Below are 22,552 nucleotides of genomic sequence, written 5' to 3'. Positions count from 1 at the left end.
TCTTTTGATTTGCAGTATCCTTCAGAAAAGGCATCTCCTAAATAATTAAAACTTCCACTTAGTACAATACAGAACTCAAAGCATTAGAGAAAGTAAGTCATTCTTCAAGCTTCTTAATTCTATGAAGGGTCAAGTTTTAATGCTGCTGCTCCTTCTTAAAAAAAATACTATATTCTCTCTCTGCTTACAAGCAAAAGAACATAATAAAATAACAAGATTATATACATGAATCTTGAGATATCATAACATCTGTATAGCTTAAACATTTGTAGAAAGTTTTCTTTTACCTGTCCTGAATGTTCTTCCTGACAATAAGGAAATAAGACTTAATAAGTCGTTCAATCACTTCACAATCTCGTTGCTCACGGGCAGAAAGTTTGCGTGCAACAGGTACAGGCTATGTAAAAAAATAAAAGCCTCAGTTTACCAATTCTCAATTACATAAGCAAATAAAACCTGAACTGTAAAGTCTAAAATAAAGGATTGTTCAAACTAAAGTCTAACAGTTTGATATATGCAGCCTGTCTTGGAACAAACCTCTAATTCTTCAGAAATCAAATTAAGAGGCATGTCAAAGTCAAGATCTGTGAAACAAAGGTCATAGGGCACCACTACTGGATTTTTTTTTTCTCCAAGCTGACTAAAGTAACTTCTCTAAACAATTACAGGGTCTCCATCTATTTTTAAATTAAGTGTTTTTATCTTCTTATTCTTTTCCTCTAATATAAAAATACCAACTTCAGCAAAGAGCAGGAATTTGGGTTTAGACATAAGCTGAGATTTATCGCTATACGAAGAGCAATCTAGACAAGGAGTTTACTCGCACAGGAATCTGTGAAAGTAACCCAGTTATCCCAAATGCTGAAACTGGAAGTTCCTATAGGGGCAATTATTCACAAAGACATCGTATATTAGTAGCAAAGCTACAAGATCTGGAATTCATATATTTCCTTCCTGAGCCTGAACTATAGAGGGGAAGTATTTGTCTTTCATGACTCACCACATCTAATAGGTTTACAGCATGTCCTTTTTGAGGACTAGCAGGTAGGGCTGCAGCTGGCTTGGATTTTTCCTCTGCCAATACCTCTTCTGCTTTAGAGGTTTTCAGCATTCCTCTCCAGTTGCCTGTCCCAGGCTCCTGAGACCCCTCTCCTGCTCCAGGAGCAGCCACAGCCTGCACAAACAGTATAATGAAGAAACATTTGACAGTCAGAACATGGGCACTCCAAAACATCATCTTGAGCAAATCTACTATTACTAGGCTATTGGCAAGACCTGCTAAAAATGAGATTTTCATGTGTATAATCCCTTCATCCTATTCTTCGCATTCTCCTGCCTCCCTTTGTTGCTTACAGCTGACACAAAGTACCAGTAAAATGAAAGCTTTTTAAATTCATGTTCTTCCTAATACTGGTATGAAAATGCCTTGCATACAAAAGCTCCCCAGCATTTTAAGAGTCTACATATCACTTTGGAAATATGGAATTGTCTTCCTAAATAATTTAGCTTTTACCACTTCTACCACACATCCTTGGAGCAATACAACCAACCGGTACTATCAGGACCGTTCTGAAAGTATGTTTTGAAGATCACTACAGCTTGGAAAACTTAAATAAAATATCACAGAATTTAAATTCAAAAAATAACTTAAAAATAAATTCAAAAAAGTTTCTTACAATAAAAGGTAAAAAATATGCACATTTATGTTTCTAGGTCCCACTGCTACAAATGTATTTGTACTGCCAGACCTCAGTTTAGAGGGGGCTTTTTTTTTTTTTGTACCAAATCAAAACAAAACAGAGCACTCCATCTCTGGAAGTGAAGATCAGAGTTTCTGGGAAGTTCCAGACACAGAATGACTCGCTGATCTCCTGAGAAAAGGATGTAATACCCAGCTGTTAAACATTGGGAATCATTGGGTAAAAGAAATATTAGTAAATGGTATCCACCACATGTTAAATTAGTATTGAAAAAGACAGTTTATTTTGATGTGGAACAGTGGCAATTTTTATTTTATGCCCTCCCATTTATCTATTATGTTTATATTTAACACACCACAGGATGATCTTGAGTCAAAAAAGAATGAGAAACAAGCATGGCAAATAGAATACCAACAGTTGCATACTAGGAGCTAAACTGTGCACATCGGAAAATGTATTAAAATTGCACAACTGCTCAGAGGCGCTGTAAAAAAAGCACTAGAAGAGTTCAAGTCAACCTCTGCTAATACAAGAGAACCATTGATGAGGAAAGCTCCATTGCATTATTTCTGATTCCAAGCAAGCTATTCAAAATGGCAGAAATCCCTATGCCGTTCTCATTACTGCAGAGCCTGCTCTATCTCCAAACTGGTTTCAGAAACAAAGCTACATTCTTTCAACAAGAAAAAGTGTGGAGTGTGTACCACCTGACAAAGGACAGGCTTTGTGGGAAATGCAAAATTAAACCAAATTTGGCAGCTTTCTGCAGCCCCTGAAGTTACAACAGTATCCTCACAGTAGCTCTTGATTTCTCTAGGTTTTACAGCATATCAGAACCTCTAAATCTAAAAAAAATAATAGTTAAAATCCTACTAGTGACTAGATTTTGATTTTAACTACTTTGTTCAGGACAAATCCTCTCGGTGCTCCTAATACACAAACTTGTCACTACTCATCTTTTCTGACTCCAAGTAAAATCAATTGGCAAAAAAAGTCCTTACTGTAGTAAGTTGTTATTTTAACATGAGAGATAGCACACCTAAAGTGTAAAAAACTGCAGAACACATTTCACAAATATAAGTAAACCAGGGATTGAATTATTATGTGAAGCAACAAAAAGGAGGTTCAGCTTGAATAAAGCCTACAAAGATTCCCTGCAGAAAGCAGGAAACTCACATTTTTAGCTTATCTTCTGTCCTCCTTCTTTTAACTGTCAACACATTAAAAACATGCAGTTTAACAACCATGCTGAACACTTTTGATTACAATACTGTTGCACCAAACAATCTAATGACTTCAGTTTGGGGCAAATTACACTGCATACTTACACCACAATACACTGCAACAAAGAGTTCAGACAGAAACCGGTGGCTTTCCCACTTAATGGCACATATTTACCTACCACTGCACATACTAAAATCAGTAATGCCAAGTAATCTATACTCCGTATGGCATACTGTGTTTGTGACAGAGCACTAAATCAAACTTTTTGTATGATCTGCGGTGCACAACAACAGAAACGTGCATGCAGTGCTTATAGGAAAAAATCAAGACAGACCTTGCCATCAGCCTCAGCAGAAGCAGCGGTAACAGACTCCTGGGAAGCAGGTGTCAATGCACCTGGAGCTTTAGTAGACTAAGGATGGTAAAAAATTCAGGGAGAGGGGAGGGAGGGAAGGGGGGTAAGGGAAAAAAAAATAATAAAAAAAAATCAACTGACGACCACCAGATCTACCTAACAAATTTCATAGACTGTTCCCTACTAGCAGCTTTAAAAATCCAGAAAAGAAAATATTTTGAATTTGCAAGCAAAACAGTAATATAAGCAGAAACAAAGGAAAAAAAGCATCTCCATGACAGTTAAGAGACTTTCGGCTTCTCTGGCCTTCACTTTCATTTCAGCTCTTACACTGATGATATAAATACAAGTCAATAAAAAGACGGATAGAAAAGCACTGAAAGCAAATCTAGGTACCTTAAATTCTCAGTTCCTCCACCAGCTGCCTTTTACTGATTAAAGGCAGCAGTAATTAGATCCATTCTGGGACTCTGTCTCACTTCAACCTAACAAACTTAATGAACCAATTTTTAATCAGCTGCAGTAACTCCTGTTGCAATCCCTGAGGAGCTTAAACTGTATTTTGTGTATTTGGATTCTAAATAGCTAATGTAAATGCCTCATGTCCAGCTAGACACCCACAAGTCTATGGGGCCGGATGGGATCCACCCAAGAGTATTAAAGGGGCTGGCGGATATCCTTTCCAAACCCCTTTCCATCATCTCCTAGCAGTCCTGGCTGACTGGGGAAGTCCCACTGGACTGGAGGCTGGCTGATGTTGTGCCAGTCTACAAGAAGGGTTGTAGGGGAGATCCAGGGAACTACAGGTCTGTCAGTCTGACCTCAGTGCTGGGGAAAGTCATGGAACAGGTGATCTTGAGTGCTATCATAATGCACATGCAAGAGAGCCCAGTGATCAGGACCAGTCAACATTGGTTCATGGAAGGCAGGTCTTGCCAAACTAACCTGATTGCCTTCTATGACAAAGTGACTCGACTACTGGATGAGGAAAAGGCTGTGGATGTAGTCTTCTTGGACTTCAGTAAAGCCTTTGACACAGTTTCTCACAGCATTCTGCTTCAGAAACTGTCAGCCTCTGGCCTGGCCAGGCACACACTCTCCTGGGTTGAAAACTGGTTGGATGGCCGGGCCCAGAGAGTGGTGGTCAATGGAGTTACTCCAGCTGGAGGCCAGTTACAAGTGGGGTTCCTCAGGGCTCTGTTCAATGTCTTTATCAATGACCTGGATGAAGGCATTGAGTGCACCCTTAGCAAGTTTGCAGATGACACTAAGCTGGGTGGAAGCGTGGATCTGCTGGAGGGTAGGGAGGCTCTGCAAAGGGATCTGAACAGGCTGGACCACTGGGCTGAGACCAATGGCATGAGGTTTAACAAGGCCAAATGACGGGTCCTGCACTGGGGGAATAACAACCCTGTGCAGTGCTACAGACTAGGAGAAGTCTGGCTAGAAAGCTACCTAGAGGAGAAGGACCTGCGGGTGTTGGCTGACAGCCGACTGAACATGAGCCAGCGGTGTGCCCAGGTGGCCAAGAAGGCCAATGGCATCTTGGCTTGTATCAGAAACGGAGTGACCAGCAGGTCCAGGGAGGTTATTCTCCCTCCGTACTCGGCACTGGTGAGACCACACCTTGAGTACTGTGTTCAGTTCTGGGCCTCTCACCACAAGAAGGATTTTGAGGCTCTGGAGCATGTCCAGAGAAGAGCAACAAAGCTGGTGAGGGGGCTGGAGAACAAGTCTTATGAGGAGCAGCTGAGAGAGCTGGGATTGTTTAGCCTGGAGAAGAGGGGGCTGAGGGGAGACCTTATTGCTCTCTACAACTACCTGAAAGGAGGTTGTGGAGAGGAGGGAGCTGCCTCTTCTCCCAAGTGACAGGGGACAGGACAAGAGGGAATGGCCTGAAGCTCCGCCAGGGAGGTTCAGGCTGGACATCAGGAAAAAATTTTTCACGGAAAGCGCCATTGGGCACTGGAATAGGCTGCCCAGGGAGGTGGTTGAGTCACCTCTCCTGGAGGTGTTTGAGGAACGGGTGGATGAGGTGCTGAGGGGCATGGTTTAGGGAGTGTTAGGAACGGTTGGACTCGATGACCCAGTGGGTCCCTTCCAACCTAGTGGTTCTATGATTCTATATACCTAACTGTTAAAACTCCAGCTGACTGCAAGACCATTCATTTCTACAGGCAGACAATGTCTTCCACCACACTTGGTTCTTACACCCACATACTGACTTGCCGATGACCCCATCACAAAACCTATTAAAACTAAGCCAGCTCCAGAGACAGAATACATGACCGGATTATGATGATCCACTGAAAACGTCACCTCCACCATCCTCTCCCAAAGAAGGCAAGATCACAATAAACTGCAGTTTTAAGAGTGACTTAAAAAAACCCCAAACCATCCACCAAGCCACTATGTTGGCAAACTCAATATTTTAACTCACTTCTGTATCTTTTGAAAACAGTCTCTGCCGTACATTTAAGCATGCAAGTTCTGACTCCATCTTTAACATCTGCAGGCATTTTAAGCCTTAACTGAGATGACATTCAACTAGTAAGTGTAATAGTAATGTAAATTAATAGCTAAGTCTTCAGAAATCCCAGATGTAAAACTTGCCGAAACTTGCATCTTTGGAAGAAGTAAATAACATTCCACGTCTATCTTAGGAAACTGAAAGAAGCAAGTCAATATATCTGGAAGTTCTCAAGACTGTTACTAGGGCAGCATATCAAAGTTTCCAATATTTAGATTGGATCAAAGGAAAATGCATTAAACTTTAAATGAATAAATAGATATAAATCAACATTTACCTACCTTGTCTCGTGGCAAAGTAGAAGGCAATTCCCGCGCTAACCTGTTACGCCTCTGTTCCTTCAAAAACAATCCAGCAAGACCTCAATGTATTATTCTTTATCAACACATTTGCAAGATTCATATTTTACAGATGACTTACATTTTAGAGACTAGTAATTTCATGTCACCCAGTGTTATGTTGTCATACTATGATCCTATGAAAACCTGAAGTATTTGGATAAAACTACTCAATTACAGGGTCAAAGGCAAACTCTCCATTAAAAAAAAATTTGTGAAACTTTTTGCAACAGATTCCATAATGAAAACAAGAGCCTTTAAAAACAAGATCAAAGCTACATACTTTGGCTTAGCATAGATACCCTACAGCCTTCATTAAGCTTTAAATCTTTCAAGTAATCAAAAGGATAAGATTATGTGGCCAGCAACGTTAACTATGATTTGCCCAAAAGGAAGAAGGAGGCAGCAGAAGTCACTTTATAGCAAAACAGAATTCAAAGCAATCACGACAAGTACAGACCCTATTTTTCTTGAAACTGAGAACTGACTATCCATTGAATAAGGATGTTTCACGTGTTTTGTGAATAACACAATAATCTCATAAGTTCAATTTCACAAAGTCCTAATTTTTGTACTTAGGGCAGTTTGCACACACATTGTTTCTGAACTAATTCAAGAGCAGTCTACAAAGGAAAACAACTGCATACCCAGCCAATACAAAATTTATGTATAGAGGGAAATAAAAGGTTAGAACTAAAGAGCAGAACTTATAAGCATTTAAAAAAAGAACACTACTACGAAAGAATGTGTTGGCTAAGCAGGGGAACGCAAGAATATTAGCAAGCTCTTAGATGAAGTACCACAATAGAATCAGGTTGCAAGAAAAAATCAAGCAGATCAGCTGTAGAACAACTGCTTCTATAGAACGATGACAGCAACAAGTATTATCAAATCTAGGCTTGAAAAATAGAAAGACTACTTGTAAAAGGCTTATGGGTGACGGAGAAAATCGCCTCAGGGAGATTAAAGAGTGCTAACACAAATTCAAGAACAATCCTGAGAGGAAGCAGAAGTTAGAACCCGAGTAGAGGAAATACAATACTTGTATTATCCTGTCATGAATGAGAGGAACACTACAGCTATTGATACGTTCTGTCAGTGACAAAATGCAGTTATTCAACATTAAAGAGTATTTTGCAACTGGCTATTTGAAGTTTCTCTTTCAAAAATTTAGTTTAATAGCCAATACTCAATTCGTTGCCTATCTTATTTTCCACACAGAAATACAGGTAGAATTTCAGTGAAATATCAACCACTGCTTCCAAATGCAATATGCAATGGAAATCTCACAAATCAACAGATCAGAAGGTAAAAGTATACACCATATTTGTAATATCTTACAGCTTCATACTTCAAAATGTACAACCATGCTTCAATGAAGCATTTGTTCTTCTTCAAATATTTATGCTCTCAATTAGGGGAGTCAAAAGACCTTTTAAGACAATGTATTTTCTTACCTCTATGTTGTTATTCATTAAACCACAGGCATCAGCGAAGTCTGGATGTTTGGTGTTGATATAAGCTAGCTCAATGGCCACTAGATTATGAACCTGAAATGCAATGCCATTCACAGTTCAAAAATTCAGTGAGCAAATCTAACGCTGGTGAAGAGCAATGCTGGTGACCTACAATGCTAGAAAGTATAATCTAACTGTCCAAAAAGATTGTTCTTACTGCCCCAGACATTAAAGTTCTGATCCAGAAGGGAATTCGTTCATTGCATTATATTCAGATTTTTGGTAATTTTAGATGTTACATCAGTTTAACTTGTTAGCTTCATCAAGCTAACCCATCTCCAGCAATAAATGAACAAAACTCAGTGATTTAATAAGTGTAAGCTATAATATAATGAAGTGAGCTATGCTGCAGTCAATCTTTAGCCATAACCCACATACAACATTTGAACCAACGAGATAACTCACCATGGCGAATAGAGAGCATAAAGAACAATTTTTGCTTTTCACATCAAACGTACGCAGAGTCAACACCGAAACACTTTGTATCCTCCCCAATAAACAGACTTCTATATTAAAGTGTATTTATTCAAAGATAGAAATTGAATTTTTAGTTCTCAATAGCTAATGGGCATTACAAGCAAAATCAACATTTTGTGTTGATTTTATCTCTGAGACGCAGACTAAGGACTATAATTTAATTTTCAACATTGCATCCTGAAATCTACAGTAAATACACAGCTTCTGTTATAAAGGAGGGAAATATAACTGTATCAGAAAGACTAGGAGATGTGAAATCCAAGTTTTAGTAAAATTCTTCTTTGGAAAACACAAGGGACAATAAGCTGAAGAGGGCTCCCGCCACGCCTTTGTTTTTTATGTATCTATCTTCTAATACAGAAGAAGTTTCAAACCATACAGATATTAAATATCTAGCTATTTAACAAACATAAGAGATTCCTTTAACAATCATAAGATTCCTTTAACAATCATAAGATTCCTTTAACAATCATAAGATTCCTTTAACAATCATAAGATAAGATTCCTTTAACAATTTGGGTTCCTGATATTACAGAGCAAACAGAAGCACCAAGAAAGACTACAGAAAATACACACTTAAACGAGCAAAATTATAGTAGATGGAAAATTACCATTTCATTTGTGACAGGAAGCCTTCTACGCAGAAGACAAGTTACTACTTCAACTATGGCATCGTGCAATTTAGGAAACCTCAACAATTCCTAAGAACAAAAAAACATACTGATGAGACCTCCAGAACTTTTTAGGGAAGTGTGTGTGTGTGCAAGAAGCCCAATAATTACAAATATAATTCTAAACCATGCATTTTTACCTGTGTGCTGTAATTACTACAATGTTGGATAATCCTCTGCATTTCTTCATGAACCAGCTCCACACAGCGCAAGCTAGGTTCTTCTAAACGCTTGATTTGCCTTTTTACCAGCAATTCAAATGAAACTTCAGGAACAAACAAGGCAGGACGGGGACCCTATTTCAAAAGCAGGGATAGAGTTGTTAAATTGTGTATTGAAACAACATGCACTTTTAAGAAGCAGTATCTGATGAAGCCCAGAATAAATCACATCACAGTGCTTGCACCCAAAAGAACAAGCAGGACAGGCTTTAAGAATAAAATATGGTAAAAGAATATTTAAATACAAAATCTATAAAATACCAAGTCATTATCCTTAATACAAACCCTGTTTTAAACGATGAATAAATGCTATCCTTACAGAAGCTTGAAGGTTTCTACCCACTAATGTCACTCTAGGCTCACAATTATGAACAATTCTTCCTACATTTGTGGACCCAAGTTCAAATTAAATTTATTACAGATGCAAAGACACTGTCTTCCTAACTTCAGGGAGAGAAGTTATCATTATTTATTTGACAGTCCTGGGCATACAATTCTTACTGCAAGGTAAGTAAGGTGGGTTTTCTGCTAAGTACAATGATAATATAGTGTCACCAATTTACAGTGTTTGGGATAATTTCATTTATGACAATACAGACCAATGCTTAGCTATACATAAAACATTTTTTACCTGAAATTTCCCTTTCTTTTTTAATTAAATAGGATATATAAACACAAAGATGTGACATGGCACATAAAAATAAGACACCTCTCCTGTCAGTAAATGCTGTTTTACATTTTAGACTTACAGAAGGATAAGAGCACATATACAGATCATTGCCACAGAGTACCTAATGTGGTCCAAGTTTGAGTAATTATTGACCACACAGAAACCTGACTCTCTGTTCACACCAACCAGAACACAGGTACAAAAGCAGACTTACATGATTGATATCCAAAATCAAGCTATAAGGTGTGAAGATTCCATATGAGGACAGGCTGACAGAGTTGGGGTTGTTCAGCCTGGAGAATACAAGGCTTCAGGAAGACCTTACAGTGGCCTTCCAGTACCTGAAGGGGGCCTACAAGAAAGCTGCGGAGGGACTTTTTAGAAGGGCATGTAGCCGTAGGACCAGTGGGAATAGCTTTAAATTGAAAGGGGGAAGATTTAGATCAGACATTAGGAAGAAATTCTTCACAATGAAGGTGGTGAGGCACTGGAACAGGTCGCCCAGGGAAGCTGTGGATGCCCCCCCCTGCTGGAAGTGTTCAAAGTCAGGTTGGATGGGGCCTTGAGCAGCCTGATCCACTGGGAGGTGTCCCTGTCCATGGCAAGGGGTGTTGGAACAGGATGATCTTTAAGACCCCTTCCAACCCAAACCATCCTACGAGTCTATGATTCTATACACTGAAGAGTTGTCACCCTTATACAGAATTAAATTATCAGAATATGTCCTAGCCCATACATCATCAGACGTGTCTTCATAACTAACAGAAGTGCTTAATGCAAAATAAACAGAGAGGCGGTCTTCCATCACCATTTCTGTAATATATAATAAATTCAGCATAGAGTTGCCAAAGCTGGGCCTGAGCTCTATTTCAGCCTTTAAATAATAGTAATGAGATGTAACCATTCACCTTAAACTCATTCCATATAGGATAATGGTCCTAATTTGGATATTGTAATTTTTTTCCACTTAAAATACCAAAAAGCAAGATTCAGCCTTTTAATATTAACTCATCCAGCTGAGATCATTAATTCACAGGACTGAAGGAACACAAATTTATTGAAACCTTATCTTCAAATCCAATATATAGCAACAACACTTATAAATACAGAAGAAAACTCACAGTAGCATTTCTAATGGCAGTCAGAATATCAATTGTATTAAGGCCACCCAGCGGGTCAACAGATTCTAAAGTTCTTCCAAAGGTCTCATGAAAAATGTAACAAATTCTGGCTCCACCACATCTGAAAGAATAAAATAACAACTGAAGTAGCAAACAAGAAAAAAGCTCTCATTTCAAACGTGTTTTTACAGCAGTTACTTGAATTTAAACAATTATGAGAATGCTATTCTCTAGTGTAGTAGTATAGCCAATGAAAGCCAACAACTGCCATTAGGTAGGTCTAACTGCTCGGTCAGTATTCTAGAAAACCATTTGGTACTTACAGCTCTGAAGTCTCTATGTATTTTGCTGTTCCTTCAATAGTGTTACAATATTCTGTGGCAAATTTGGTAATAAGCTGCAATAAAGTGGCACTTTTATCCTCAACAGGTTCCCCATAGCTGTTTAGTAGAGACTGGTACTGAGCAGCTAAGACATTGATTCTGGTTTTCAGTTCCGGCAAGCAATCCCTGATATGATGCATCAGTAGCCTAAAAATAGAAAACAGTCCCTCATTAGAAAGGAGGAAAAGTTTCAGCTTTATCATTTCCATAAACAGAGAAGAGATGGAAAATAATCATCTAGGGAAAACATTTACTCACAAGAAATTACAGTAAATTCAGAAACTGAATTTGGAACCAGAGTTTTCTTTAATGTACAGCACCAAAAAAGCAAGTAAAGGTAAAAAATGTTTAGACATATTTCTAAGACACCAATTAATACCTTACAGTATCTTTAAAAGCAAACATTTATTTTATTTTACATGATAGGTAATACCTGTTCAGTGTTCTAGCAAGGTACTTGGTTCCATTTCGATTGGCTAGGGATGGATACTTCTTTTGAAGAAAACCATACTCATCACGTATGGAATCAGCTACACTTTTCTTATTGTTAATATCCAACTGACTCCTGAAGTTAAAAGACAGAGTTATACACTAGTTAATAAATGCAAAGTAAAAATAATTTACACTTCTGCTTTTCTGGACAGGACATCTAACAGCAAGTTTTTGCTTTACACATATAACTCATCTTCCTTAGACAATAAAGGGTTTTATTTGTTGTTCCATGCAGCACAATCAACAAATCAGTATGGGCAGCAGCTGCATACAGACTAAGCAAACACTTTCACTGAAACTACATGACATCTGACCTAGCTAACGCAAAAACTAAATGAACAGTATTATAGCCACATGCACTTAGCACTAATATGTACAAGATCTGTACTGGACAGTGCTAATGTGAACAGCTGACCAGAATCATCCTTCAAGATAAAAGACAACTGCTTTCTAAATTAGTGGTTGGTTTAGTGGAAGAACAGACAGGCTTTTGGGAAGCAATGAACGAGCATCTCGTTTGCTTATTCAGAAGTTTCTTTCAACATTAAGTGACCTTATTCTTAAAACTATATTCACAGTTAATAAAGCCAAAAGCACCACTCTGTATTAACACAGTTCTAAAACTAGCATCAATGTAGCCAGACAGACCTGTTCACTACTCCAATGATGCCAAGTTTGACTGGAATCACTCTTCCCATAAGCACATCCATAGCATCAGTGCCAGCATCCATGAGATCCAGTTTGGTGATAACAGCAAGGGTTCTTCGACCTGCAAAAAGGAAAATGCACTCGCAGGGATGTTTTGTCTTGATCAGGGTAGCTAAAATTCAGCATTCAAAAACTTCTTCAGAAAGCTGCACGAAGTTTACTACTGCAAACCAGCAAAGACCAGCACAAGAACACGTGACACTGCTCTACCTGACGCCCCTTTTTAACAGACGTTTAGGAAAGTATTTGGCAGGTACTGCTTCCCACACATATCTGGTTAAAGGAAAAGGTTTAGGCACCATGTAGTTTGAAATGATAGTCATCCCTGATTACAGCAAACATGTCTGCATCCTATGTGAGGTTAGAGGCATCACTAAGCACTTGTGGAGAAGATTAAGTAAGGCAGGCAGGAGACTTGCAAGCGTAAGTGAACTGAACATATTTCTAGCATATATGTAGGACCAGACATAACGGCAATCTGTTTGCAATTAGATTTGAAATACCACTACCCACTGGAGAAGCTGCTAAGGGAGGCAACAGCCAGCTTAGTGGTAGTAACAACTACCAACATAGTGCATCAAATACATAGCTGAAAGCCCCAAGACACTGAATAGCTTGAAATATATCTACTGAAGAAGCTTTAGGGAATTTCATTCTGCTAATGAAACATATTTATTGAATATGTGACTGAATGTTCCCTGAATTAAAACTAAGCTTCATATTGGACACCATGGTGGAAAAACGGACCTGAACTCATTAAATACGTAAATACTGAACAACTAAACAAGTAGGTTGACATGCACAGGATTTGTCTAGAACCTTAGGATTTCCCAGGCTCCTGGGTCTGGAAAAAAAAAATACATGGCAAGAATTTTTCCTTTAAAATACAGCATATTTTTTTAGTCTAAAAATAAATCAGTACTTCAGAGAAATCAGAAGGTTCTTGGGTTCTGAAACTTTCAGATGAACACAAGTCAGAAAGTTTACCTACTTCAGTACTTCAAGTTCTCATCACATACTGTTATTCCTCATTACATACCTGCAAAATGAGCTGCCACTCCAAACCTATAAGGTTTAGAATTTTGGGAAGTGATCCAGAAGTCACAGATGACTGTTTTTAAAGGGGCAAATTAAAAGGAAAGGGTCCCCTGCCTTGGATCAGGACAATCTGACTGAGAGGACTGTCAGAAGACATTCTCCCTTTAAGTTACATGGCTATATAACCCATAAAGAATTAGGCAAAGAGGCCAAAACAGACTCAAGAGTTTGAAAACAATCAAGAAATATTACACTTTATGCTTTACCCTCAATTCTTCTGTCCCATACCAACATTAAACTTCAGCCTAGTTTCAGTATACCTATTTTTCAAGTATATTCTTCCATATTCCTTTAAATCACAGAGTGTCCTTTTTCAGTTAGTAGTACCAATAGCATTTTCCATAAACAAGAGGCAGGCACCCAGTAGCCTCAGAACCGTTCCAAAGTCATTATGTCAATTGTCAAGATGGTAACCTTCTTTATAGATTAAATCAAATAAGTCAGTTCTGTCGTATAAGTATGCTGGGCACTAAAATTGATACTGACACAATATATTCATTTTACTCTTACCAAAAGTCCCTAAACTAACAACTAGATAGTTAACTACTAGCTACAGGGTTGCGTATTTTCTCTACTGAAAGAAACATTGGACAATAAAGTATGAGGTCATCCTAACAGACTACTGTAAACTACTAAAAATCTCAAAATCCCCAACATTCTGTAACACCATTTTCATGCTCTGGAAACAGCAGTGGATCCTAAGACTACTAAAATAGTTATTTTGCCTGTTCATAAGCCAGAAATCTATTAGATATCAATTCATCACAACATTCTCTGAGTTGCAGAGACTGCAGCAGGAAGCCTTTAAGCAAATATAACAATTATATTTTCTAGAAAATGCAGTGACATTTGTTTTTCCTACTCCTTTTTAGCCAAACTATTTCATTTTATTTTAGGATTTAATTTTTAAAAACATTTGAATGAAGATCCAGTTCTTCTTGCTGCTTACCATCTGGATCTACTTCCCGTGCAATTTTAAGTGCTTCTGAAGTAGCCATGTCTGTGTTAGCAGCTGTGACTGCCAGAATAATTGAATTTGGATTGCTGATGAACTGAAGGATCAGCTCTCTTATTTGAAGTTCAATGTCCTTAGGCTGATCACCAACAGGTACCTAGAGAAAAAACAACACAGAACTGTTCAAAATTGTGTATTTATGCATGTATAACACCACTCACTGAAAGTTCATACCCTATACCATGGTGTAAGATAAGGTTTTCCAGCCCTTTTCTTCTGTCCTTCACAAACAAACAGGAAAGAATAGGAAGATCTTGAAACATATAAAAATCAAAAACTTTCTCATATAAATAAGAATAAATTCAAATTATTTGATACTGCTGTCAAGATGTGGTATCCAAGAACCACCTGCACAACCGGCAGGGTGGGTGCGTATGTGCGCATAGGCAGGTAAAGAAGTCATCTTCATGCCACAGAAAATCATTCAGTATAAAGCCTGAACAAACAGGACATGAACATTTCTTCTAGTGTATCCTCACTTTAAACAACCTCTTATACAAAATACACATAGCAACTTCTGGAGAAGCAACAGGGAAAACATTTTCAAGCTTGTCAACTGTCCATCTATCTGCAGGTATAACTTTGAGTGCTACTTCTTCTATCAAAAAGAATATGCAGCCCACACAATGGTTCCAATCCCTTAGCTGTATAAAGAAAGAGGAGTAACTTAAGCAAATCTACTCTTACAACACCAAAGAGCACCAGACACCCAAATCTTACACTAGAAGATGGTGACATCTCAAATTTATATACCCAACTACTTAACCTCAGGAAAGCTATTTAACACTACAAAAAAAGGCCAGAGAGTGAAAACGCACTCCCTATTTCGAAGTACACCTTTCACAGTAAGTCAGAAGAGAAGTATTCTGCATCTTACCTTTGTCATTCCAGGTAAATCCACAAGAGTCAGATTTACGACATTAGCCGAAAAAATCTTAAGATGAATAGGTTCAGGACTGATTCCCTAGAAATATATTAACAATAAAAAGTAATCAGTCTACTGAATTAGTTAAACGCACCCTTCAGAAAGCCAGAAGCTGTAGTTTCATACTAGAAAAACTTCCTTCCATCATACACCTTACAATTGCATGGTGAGCCACATCTGTCAATCGATTCCTTTGTCTTTGGAAGCAGACCTGTTTCTCCCCTCAATATAATGCATAAAAGCTTCTATATTCCAGTGATTATATAGATATGCGAGAATAGAATACTCCGTAGTTACACAGAAAGCCATGCATGTGGAGAAATGGAAGCAAGTTTAACTCAAAGTTTATTTTTTTCCACTATTATAATGGAAGCTCTGAAGTAAAGCAACAGCAGGTCTCTGCATTGTGTTTTAGCTCAATTTATCTCAAACACAGTGAAAAAAAATCTGAAGATAGCAAGTAATGTTACAGTCTGTTTCATTAGACTAGTTCAGTGCTTTTAACCTGTAGCTGCCAGAACTGCTTAAGAAAGGTTTGAGCAGCAGGAGAATCTATGGTAAGACAAAGGTGGGCAGTGCAATGTTTACCTTATTATTTCCTGAAATCCTCTCAGTTTCATTTTCTATTTCCTGACGAATTTCATCAAAATCTGTATAGATCTGAAGTATGGAAGAAACAAAAATTGTTTAAAAAAAGAAAAAAAAAAATCAAGACAGTATCCACCTACCTAACTGCAAAATAATGCTCTCTTCTCTAAGAGACAGTGAAAAACTCCATAACTAAGTATATAGAAACTAAGAAAAAATAAGAATTACTTTCAGACTTTAGGCTAATGCTAACAGCAATCATCAGAGACAACAAGAACAGAGTTCCATTTCTAAATTCTTCACTTTTGTCAAAAGTATTCTCCGCCCACAAATCCAAAAATAAGTTAGCACAGAGCTACTCTCACATAGGTTACCTCTGCATTCCTCTCTAGATTTACTTTAACTTCTAGCACTGCCTAGAAAGGGAGAAAACCGGTTTAAAGGAATAAACACTTAAATAACTCATCTGCCAACAAAAGATTACTTTCTTCAAGCAAAGAATCAAGTTTTGATGCTATTATTCAAGGCCTATGTCATCTCAGTTTCTGCTTCTCCCTCCGATATGCATTAGGCTCTTCCTTTCTTTTCACAGCTTTCTAATAAACCTCTGAAGCACTCAGTGCATCAGTGGACTGAAACAATTTGTGATTATAAACTTCCTTGTCTTTGCAACTTCAACTATAATTTTGACAACACACAAAAAAGAAAAAACAAAGTAACACAAAATATATTAAGACAGATAAATAACTCTGCAGTAACAATGACCCACACAACAGACAACTATTGAAAAACTTTCTATCTTGAGTTTGAAACAGTGTTTTCAAAAGTTATGTAAATAGCAAAACAGAAAATCTTTAATGTTCTGATATAAAGTATAACAAGCAGAATAATCTTTTTGGGAAAGCCAAGGGAAGAGATATAGAATTAAATGTATATTTGATAATATATCAATGGCATTGCTACTCCATCATCAGAGTAAACATACCTTGTTTTTGGTGTGAAGAAATTTACCCCACTCTTCGGCATCTATCTCTGAAAACAAATAATTGATACATGAGGAAGAAAACGTTTCAATGACATTTTTCCAAGAGCGTGTTTGTTGAAAACTACAATGTGATTTATTTTTTCCCCCAAGCAACATGAGAAAAATTCTGCTTTCTACAGTTAGACATTAAATAGCTCAACAGAAATAAATTCATGATTCTGCTTATTTAAGCATTATATCTCATTATTCTTTTTAATTTGTTTCTCTTACACAAGGTCCACCTTCCTAATTGTGACTGAGCCAATCACCTGCCCTACTATTTTTCAGAAATGGTCTAGTCCATTAAGTAACAGCTTACAACAGAAAACAAAAGAATTATTAGCAATAGATTAAAAAAACTGAAAAAAACAGCAGCTTTTAGCATCGTTTCTTTAACCATGCAAGTGAGATCAAATTACAGCTGAAAGAAAAAGTTAGGAAAACCTGTAGAACCAAACCCAAGCAAACATAAAATACATAAGAGTTCTGCATAACAGTGAAGGCTTAGAAGAGCACACCTCTTCCCAAATCTGTCAAGGACCAAACATTTTAACTCTTGTGAGTCACCACTGATGTCCAAAATTACTTTGGGCCTATTCAAAAACAGTCCCAGAAACAGCAAAGGAGGTTTTGTCAATTCCTGCTTTATAGCGCAGGCAGCAGTTTGAATACTGCAAGACACTCACACTTCCACAACTACATTTCCAAGCATTAGTGAGAAGTTCCATTTCAAACTTTTAGTTTGTGGTCATTTCCCCTCTGCTCCCAGATACAGCTATCTTCTCTAGAAGAATGGTCTACAAGAAATCTGACCATTTGGCAAACACACTGCTTACCTACCATCAAGTCATTTCACAAAACATTTTTTCCACCCAAGTTTAATTTCAAGATACTGATCAATAGCAATTTTTAAAAAAGGATTTGGGAATTCAAAGCGCAGAAAATTCTATGAAGCAGCAACAGCACAGGAGAAAAGCAAAAATCATCTCTTACTAATGCAACAAGGTCAAAAAACTAAAAATCAATCAGATCACAAGACTCAAAATAATCAAACACCACAGTAGCCAAAGTGTAAAAGTAAAAGTGTAATCAACAATAGAGTGGTATGAAATGTATGTGGTTTAGTCTATAAGCATGCACTTTATGCATAGGGAGAAAAAACAAGTGGATAAAGGCAACCTTTAGAAAGGTGTCTTGGATTTTTCCATGTAGCTGGGTCTGCAGTTAAAGAGAAACAGCATTGAATGATGTTTAAAATGTTTAATCATATTTAATATAGCATTTTGTTAACTTACAGTACCAATTACAAAGATCACAAGTGCATGCAGACAGATGTGCATGCTATTCTACTATTGATGAGAATGCGCAACATTAACAATATACACAGAAATATGATCTTAGCTAAACACTGATAAATAATGCATATTAATCAGATATTCTACACAACAAAGTTTACTTGATGATGACTTTACTATTGCTGTTCATCTAATTCCAACAGCTCACAATGCTTTTATCTGAGTTCAGAAAACAGCACCATTAGGTTCCACAAAGCTGAATTTCTTTGGCAAAATATGTTTCTCAGTATTTACTCATGGCAAGAAAGAAAAAGAGTAAGAAAACATTTTTAATGTCATTGGAAGTAATAGTACTGTATGGGAAAGAAATCTGAGGTTTTGCATCAGACTTTCTAATGCTCAATTAAAAAAAAATATGGCAGTTATAAGACAGATTTAAGAAGTGACATTAACTATCACCCTTCTCAACTTATTTTCTCAAAATGTTTATGGAAATCCCACTACAGAAAAAGCTTATTATTGGAGGGTTGATGAGTTTACAACCCTCCTTTTATGTGATGCCAGTACAGGACCATGGAAACGTAAGAATCAAAACAAGTTGATGAAGACATGTTTGGCACAAAATGCAAGTAGCACAATAGGAATTAATTCATCAGTCTGGAAACCTTAGTTTAACACCTGGGGTGCCCTGCTCAGGTAGGTAAGTCAAATGCTTATCATCAATGGAAATATGGTGACTTAGATGGACCAGATCAAATTGAAAAAAAAAAAATAAATTAAAAAACAAACTACTTTTATCCTTACTGTTCTTCAGGCATATAACTTATGAAAAAAAAAAAAACGTTGTTATGAGGCAGCTTTTGTTTGTCTTGGTCAGTAAGTAGACAAAATTACATACCAGTCTCCGACATAAGTGCAAAACGAAAAGGCTTATTATTTCCAGATTTTTAAACAGGTTTAGTTTATTTACAGTTCTGAGGAAATAAAGCAAGATGCACACATAGGAATAAACTACAGTATTTTATACTCTCTCAAAAGTTGACTCTAAGGGAGCAAAGACAGGCATGAAGCCAGGAATAAAAAGATACAGCAAGACACTGCCACCATTACATTTGAAAGATATGGACCAAGCAGTCTCCCATTATGTCCCTTTCCTAGAGGGATGATGTCCTCCTAGGACACATTGTTTTAGTCTTAAATTACTGGGTTTGTGGTGACATAAGAATCTACAGGTAGGTACTAGGCTTAGTTCCATGTTTAAAGAAATGTTTTATTTTAGTATAATCTATCAAGTTATAAAAATATATATAAAAAGACACCTTTTAGTCACAGGCATTGCATTTTAACTTGTTAACATCTACGTATCAAAGGAGAATGAAAACTGTTTAAGCATTAACAAGTCACAAGTTTTCTTTGCTACATGTAACCCAAGAGAAGATGAAGCTTTGTTAAACGGTTCAGTTTTAACCTCAGCCATGGTGCACATAAAGAAAAGAAAGGGGGGGGAAAGGGTTAAGGAATAAATTGCAGTCTCCTCACGTGTACAGAAAAGTCATCTGGTCCAAGTATAAGCTTTTAAAAGTTTCATTTTATATAGTGGGGAAATTCTTGCCCCCCTTTTCTGAGGAAATCTGCACTTACACCCCTCTACCATTTGAAAAAAATCCCAAGAACTCCACTTCAATGCAAAGGAGCTGATAGGAAAGGAGGAAGGATTTGCGTTACTGAAAATGCAAGGATGGTCAAGGCAAGCAGAAAATATTTTAATTAGCATTTAACAACCCAGTGTTATGGTTTACGTGTAGAACATTTTTTTTTTATCACTAGTTTCGCTGGTAAATCAGTCTTCCCCTGGTTATGCTACTTTCTGGAAGCTTTTCAGGCAAAACTTTCAGACTAATTAGCCACCTGATTACATTCAAGATTCAAAGCTATATAAAAGTGTGCAGAAATGACATGTCCACCATTATAAAATCAAGTATTACACATTACAAGAAACTATTAAAACAGCAGCTATTAAAAACAAACATCCTGCCTTTCAAAAAATATCCCATGAATAAAGCAACAGTCTGTTTGCTTTTCTGGCTTTTCATATCTTGGAGAGAGACCTGAAAACTTCAATATACTGGAAAACTCGACATGATTACGTTATTTTTCACAGGACTGTCCTCCACCAAGCTGTTACTTGTTATCTCCTATACTGCAATGCTCCCCTGGGAAGCTCAAATACATTGCAACTCTAACTGACTTCATTTATTCATGTATCTCTTCTCCCTTCATACAGAATGGGAGGACAAAAAAGCTGTTCAGTCATAAAAAACTCCCACCTCAGAGGATTTCTTGCTGCATGGCAACAAGAACTTCCCAAATACTAAAAATGACAAAAGACAGGAAAGTAGGAAGAATCCTGTGTTTTCCTAGCTTTCTAGGAAAATATACCCTCACAGCTCTTGGAACGAGCAGACTACCATCTGAACTCCTTCCCCCTCATCACCTTACACTTTCCTAGCTCTATTTGTCTAAGTATAAAAAATTCAACTTGTGGAAAAATGCACACATCTGCCAGTCCCTTCTTTATACTGTATCATTTTTTCCACCCTTGAGGCTAACTAGAGGGGGCAAGCTCTTTTGTGTGAAAGTTCTTTCTTTTGTGCTTCTACAAAACTTAAGTACAATGAAGCAGTCCACACCCTTTGCGAGGTAGGGGTAAAGGATTCTTAGAAGGAGGAGAGCAAAAAGTAACCAATCTGACAAAATAGTGTTGCTTTAGCAAGGAACTAATCTGTATTAATTATTCCTGTGTTCCATATCAATTCTATCTCCTCAAGTTTTGAAGGATATTCAGCTTCCTATCTTGGACAAAAAAAAAAAAGAACCTATAAATATTTACCAATTGACCATTCATGTGTTCCTGCCTCTTTTCCATTTCCTAACAAATGGACAAGCTACCAGAACAGGTCTTAGCTGCAATACCAATTAAATAATTCAGAAGACCAGCCCCAGTTCTCTTGGAAACGATGCTTCTCCTGAAAGCGATGCTTCTCTTGCAATTTGATAAGAGAAGAACACAGTGTGGCATCACCACAAACACACCTTGCATGCTGAATCACTACAGGCTAGCAATAAACAGCAAAAGCATAATGAGAGTATTTCCTTCACACCAAACCACAGACATCTCTGCAAAATATAAGTATCAGTTTGAAATACCATGTTATAAAAACACAGCACTTCTTCATATTTAATAGAAAATTCACGTGTCTATTTTCCGACTACCTTAATTTATTGCAGTGACCACATAGCTCATTAGCGACCTTGAGGCACAGAAGAGATGTCCTTTAATGTTGCATGTTAGAAAACCAGAATATCTGTCTGCAATTCTTTCTTAACAATCATTCCCAACATCCTCCCAAGAATACAATAATATATTTTTTAAAAGATTAAAAAAAAACCCAAAACCAACCAATCAAAACCTCTAAATTGATATGTACTGATATTCTTTGGCAGCTCGTGTTGTCAAAATTAAGCTACTGGAGAGACACAATTTTTTCCTTCATTGTCATAAAGACAAGGCAATTGTCCATGAGTAAATGAATACCACAGCAATCCAAAGTGCTTTGTGTTAAAAACAGGGAAGCTTTCTGGATACAACCACTGAGACAGAGGTAAAGTTTAAGCTTGTAAGAACCAGACTAGTACTATATATAAATGTATGTATTTATATGTAATACTAGTACATATCTAGAGAAAGCATGAGGATGGATAAAGGTGACAAATCACATAATAGAAATCACAAAACGAAGAGGCAGTTGCATAGAAGTATCTGTGCACACAGACAGCTCATTACCAGTACATTGAGAAAGCAGCATGCTGTCCAATACTGAAGTCGTAAAGAATAAAGCCCTCATTTGGAGAAAATCCTTTTCTGCAAGACTATGGATAGATTTCCCTTTGGGAAATTCGAAACACGTATTCAACCTTACCTCAACATCCACCTCACAACAAACAAAAACATGACCTGTAATAGTACAGTGACTTATTACAATGTCATACAGCATAGCCAGGATAAGAGGTTGACACCTTTTTTCTTTCCAAGCTACTCGATCCCATCTCCTGTGATGTTACACTACAATCTGTACATAGGCTAAACCAGATCAGTGACAAAGCCATTCAGACCACAATTTGCCTGAATTTTGGAGGGAG

General features: G+C 37.4%; 1 protein-coding gene across 4 annotated transcripts in view; it reads right to left on the bottom strand.

Annotated features, from left to right (window-relative positions):
- Positions 1-22,552, bottom strand: part of DNM1L (dynamin 1 like) — a 41,344-nt gene that overhangs the window by 6,281 nt on the left and 12,511 nt on the right. The window contains exons 3-18 of one of the 4 annotated variants that reach the window (XM_054063206.1): positions 18,237-18,275; positions 17,019-17,065; positions 16,034-16,105; positions 15,398-15,484; positions 14,455-14,617; positions 12,348-12,468; positions 11,641-11,772; positions 11,148-11,354; positions 10,825-10,945; positions 8,953-9,108; positions 8,753-8,842; positions 7,605-7,697; positions 6,091-6,147; positions 3,259-3,336; positions 1,001-1,174; positions 288-397 (exon numbers count right to left, since the gene is read on the bottom strand). In XM_054063206.1, the coding sequence (XP_053919181.1) occupies positions 288-397; positions 1,001-1,174; positions 3,259-3,336; positions 6,091-6,147; positions 7,605-7,697; positions 8,753-8,842; positions 8,953-9,108; positions 10,825-10,945; positions 11,148-11,354; positions 11,641-11,772; positions 12,348-12,468; positions 14,455-14,617; positions 15,398-15,484; positions 16,034-16,105; positions 17,019-17,065; positions 18,237-18,275 (1,747 nt within the window). The remainder of the gene's footprint in view (positions 1-287; positions 398-1,000; positions 1,175-3,258; positions 3,337-6,090; positions 6,148-7,604; positions 7,698-8,752; positions 8,843-8,952; positions 9,109-10,824; positions 10,946-11,147; positions 11,355-11,640; positions 11,773-12,347; positions 12,469-14,454; positions 14,618-15,397; positions 15,485-16,033; positions 16,106-17,018; positions 17,066-18,236; positions 18,276-22,552) is intronic. The other 3 variants (XM_054063218.1, XM_054063211.1, XM_054063226.1) reach the window with 3 other exon arrangements.

The sequence above is a fragment of the Cuculus canorus genome, chromosome 1 (genome assembly GCF_017976375.1).
Source record: "Cuculus canorus isolate bCucCan1 chromosome 1, bCucCan1.pri, whole genome shotgun sequence".
Lineage (NCBI taxonomy): Eukaryota > Metazoa > Chordata > Aves > Cuculiformes > Cuculidae > Cuculus > Cuculus canorus.
Note: the sequence above shows the minus strand (reverse complement) of the source record. Positions and strands in the feature narration are given on the sequence as shown.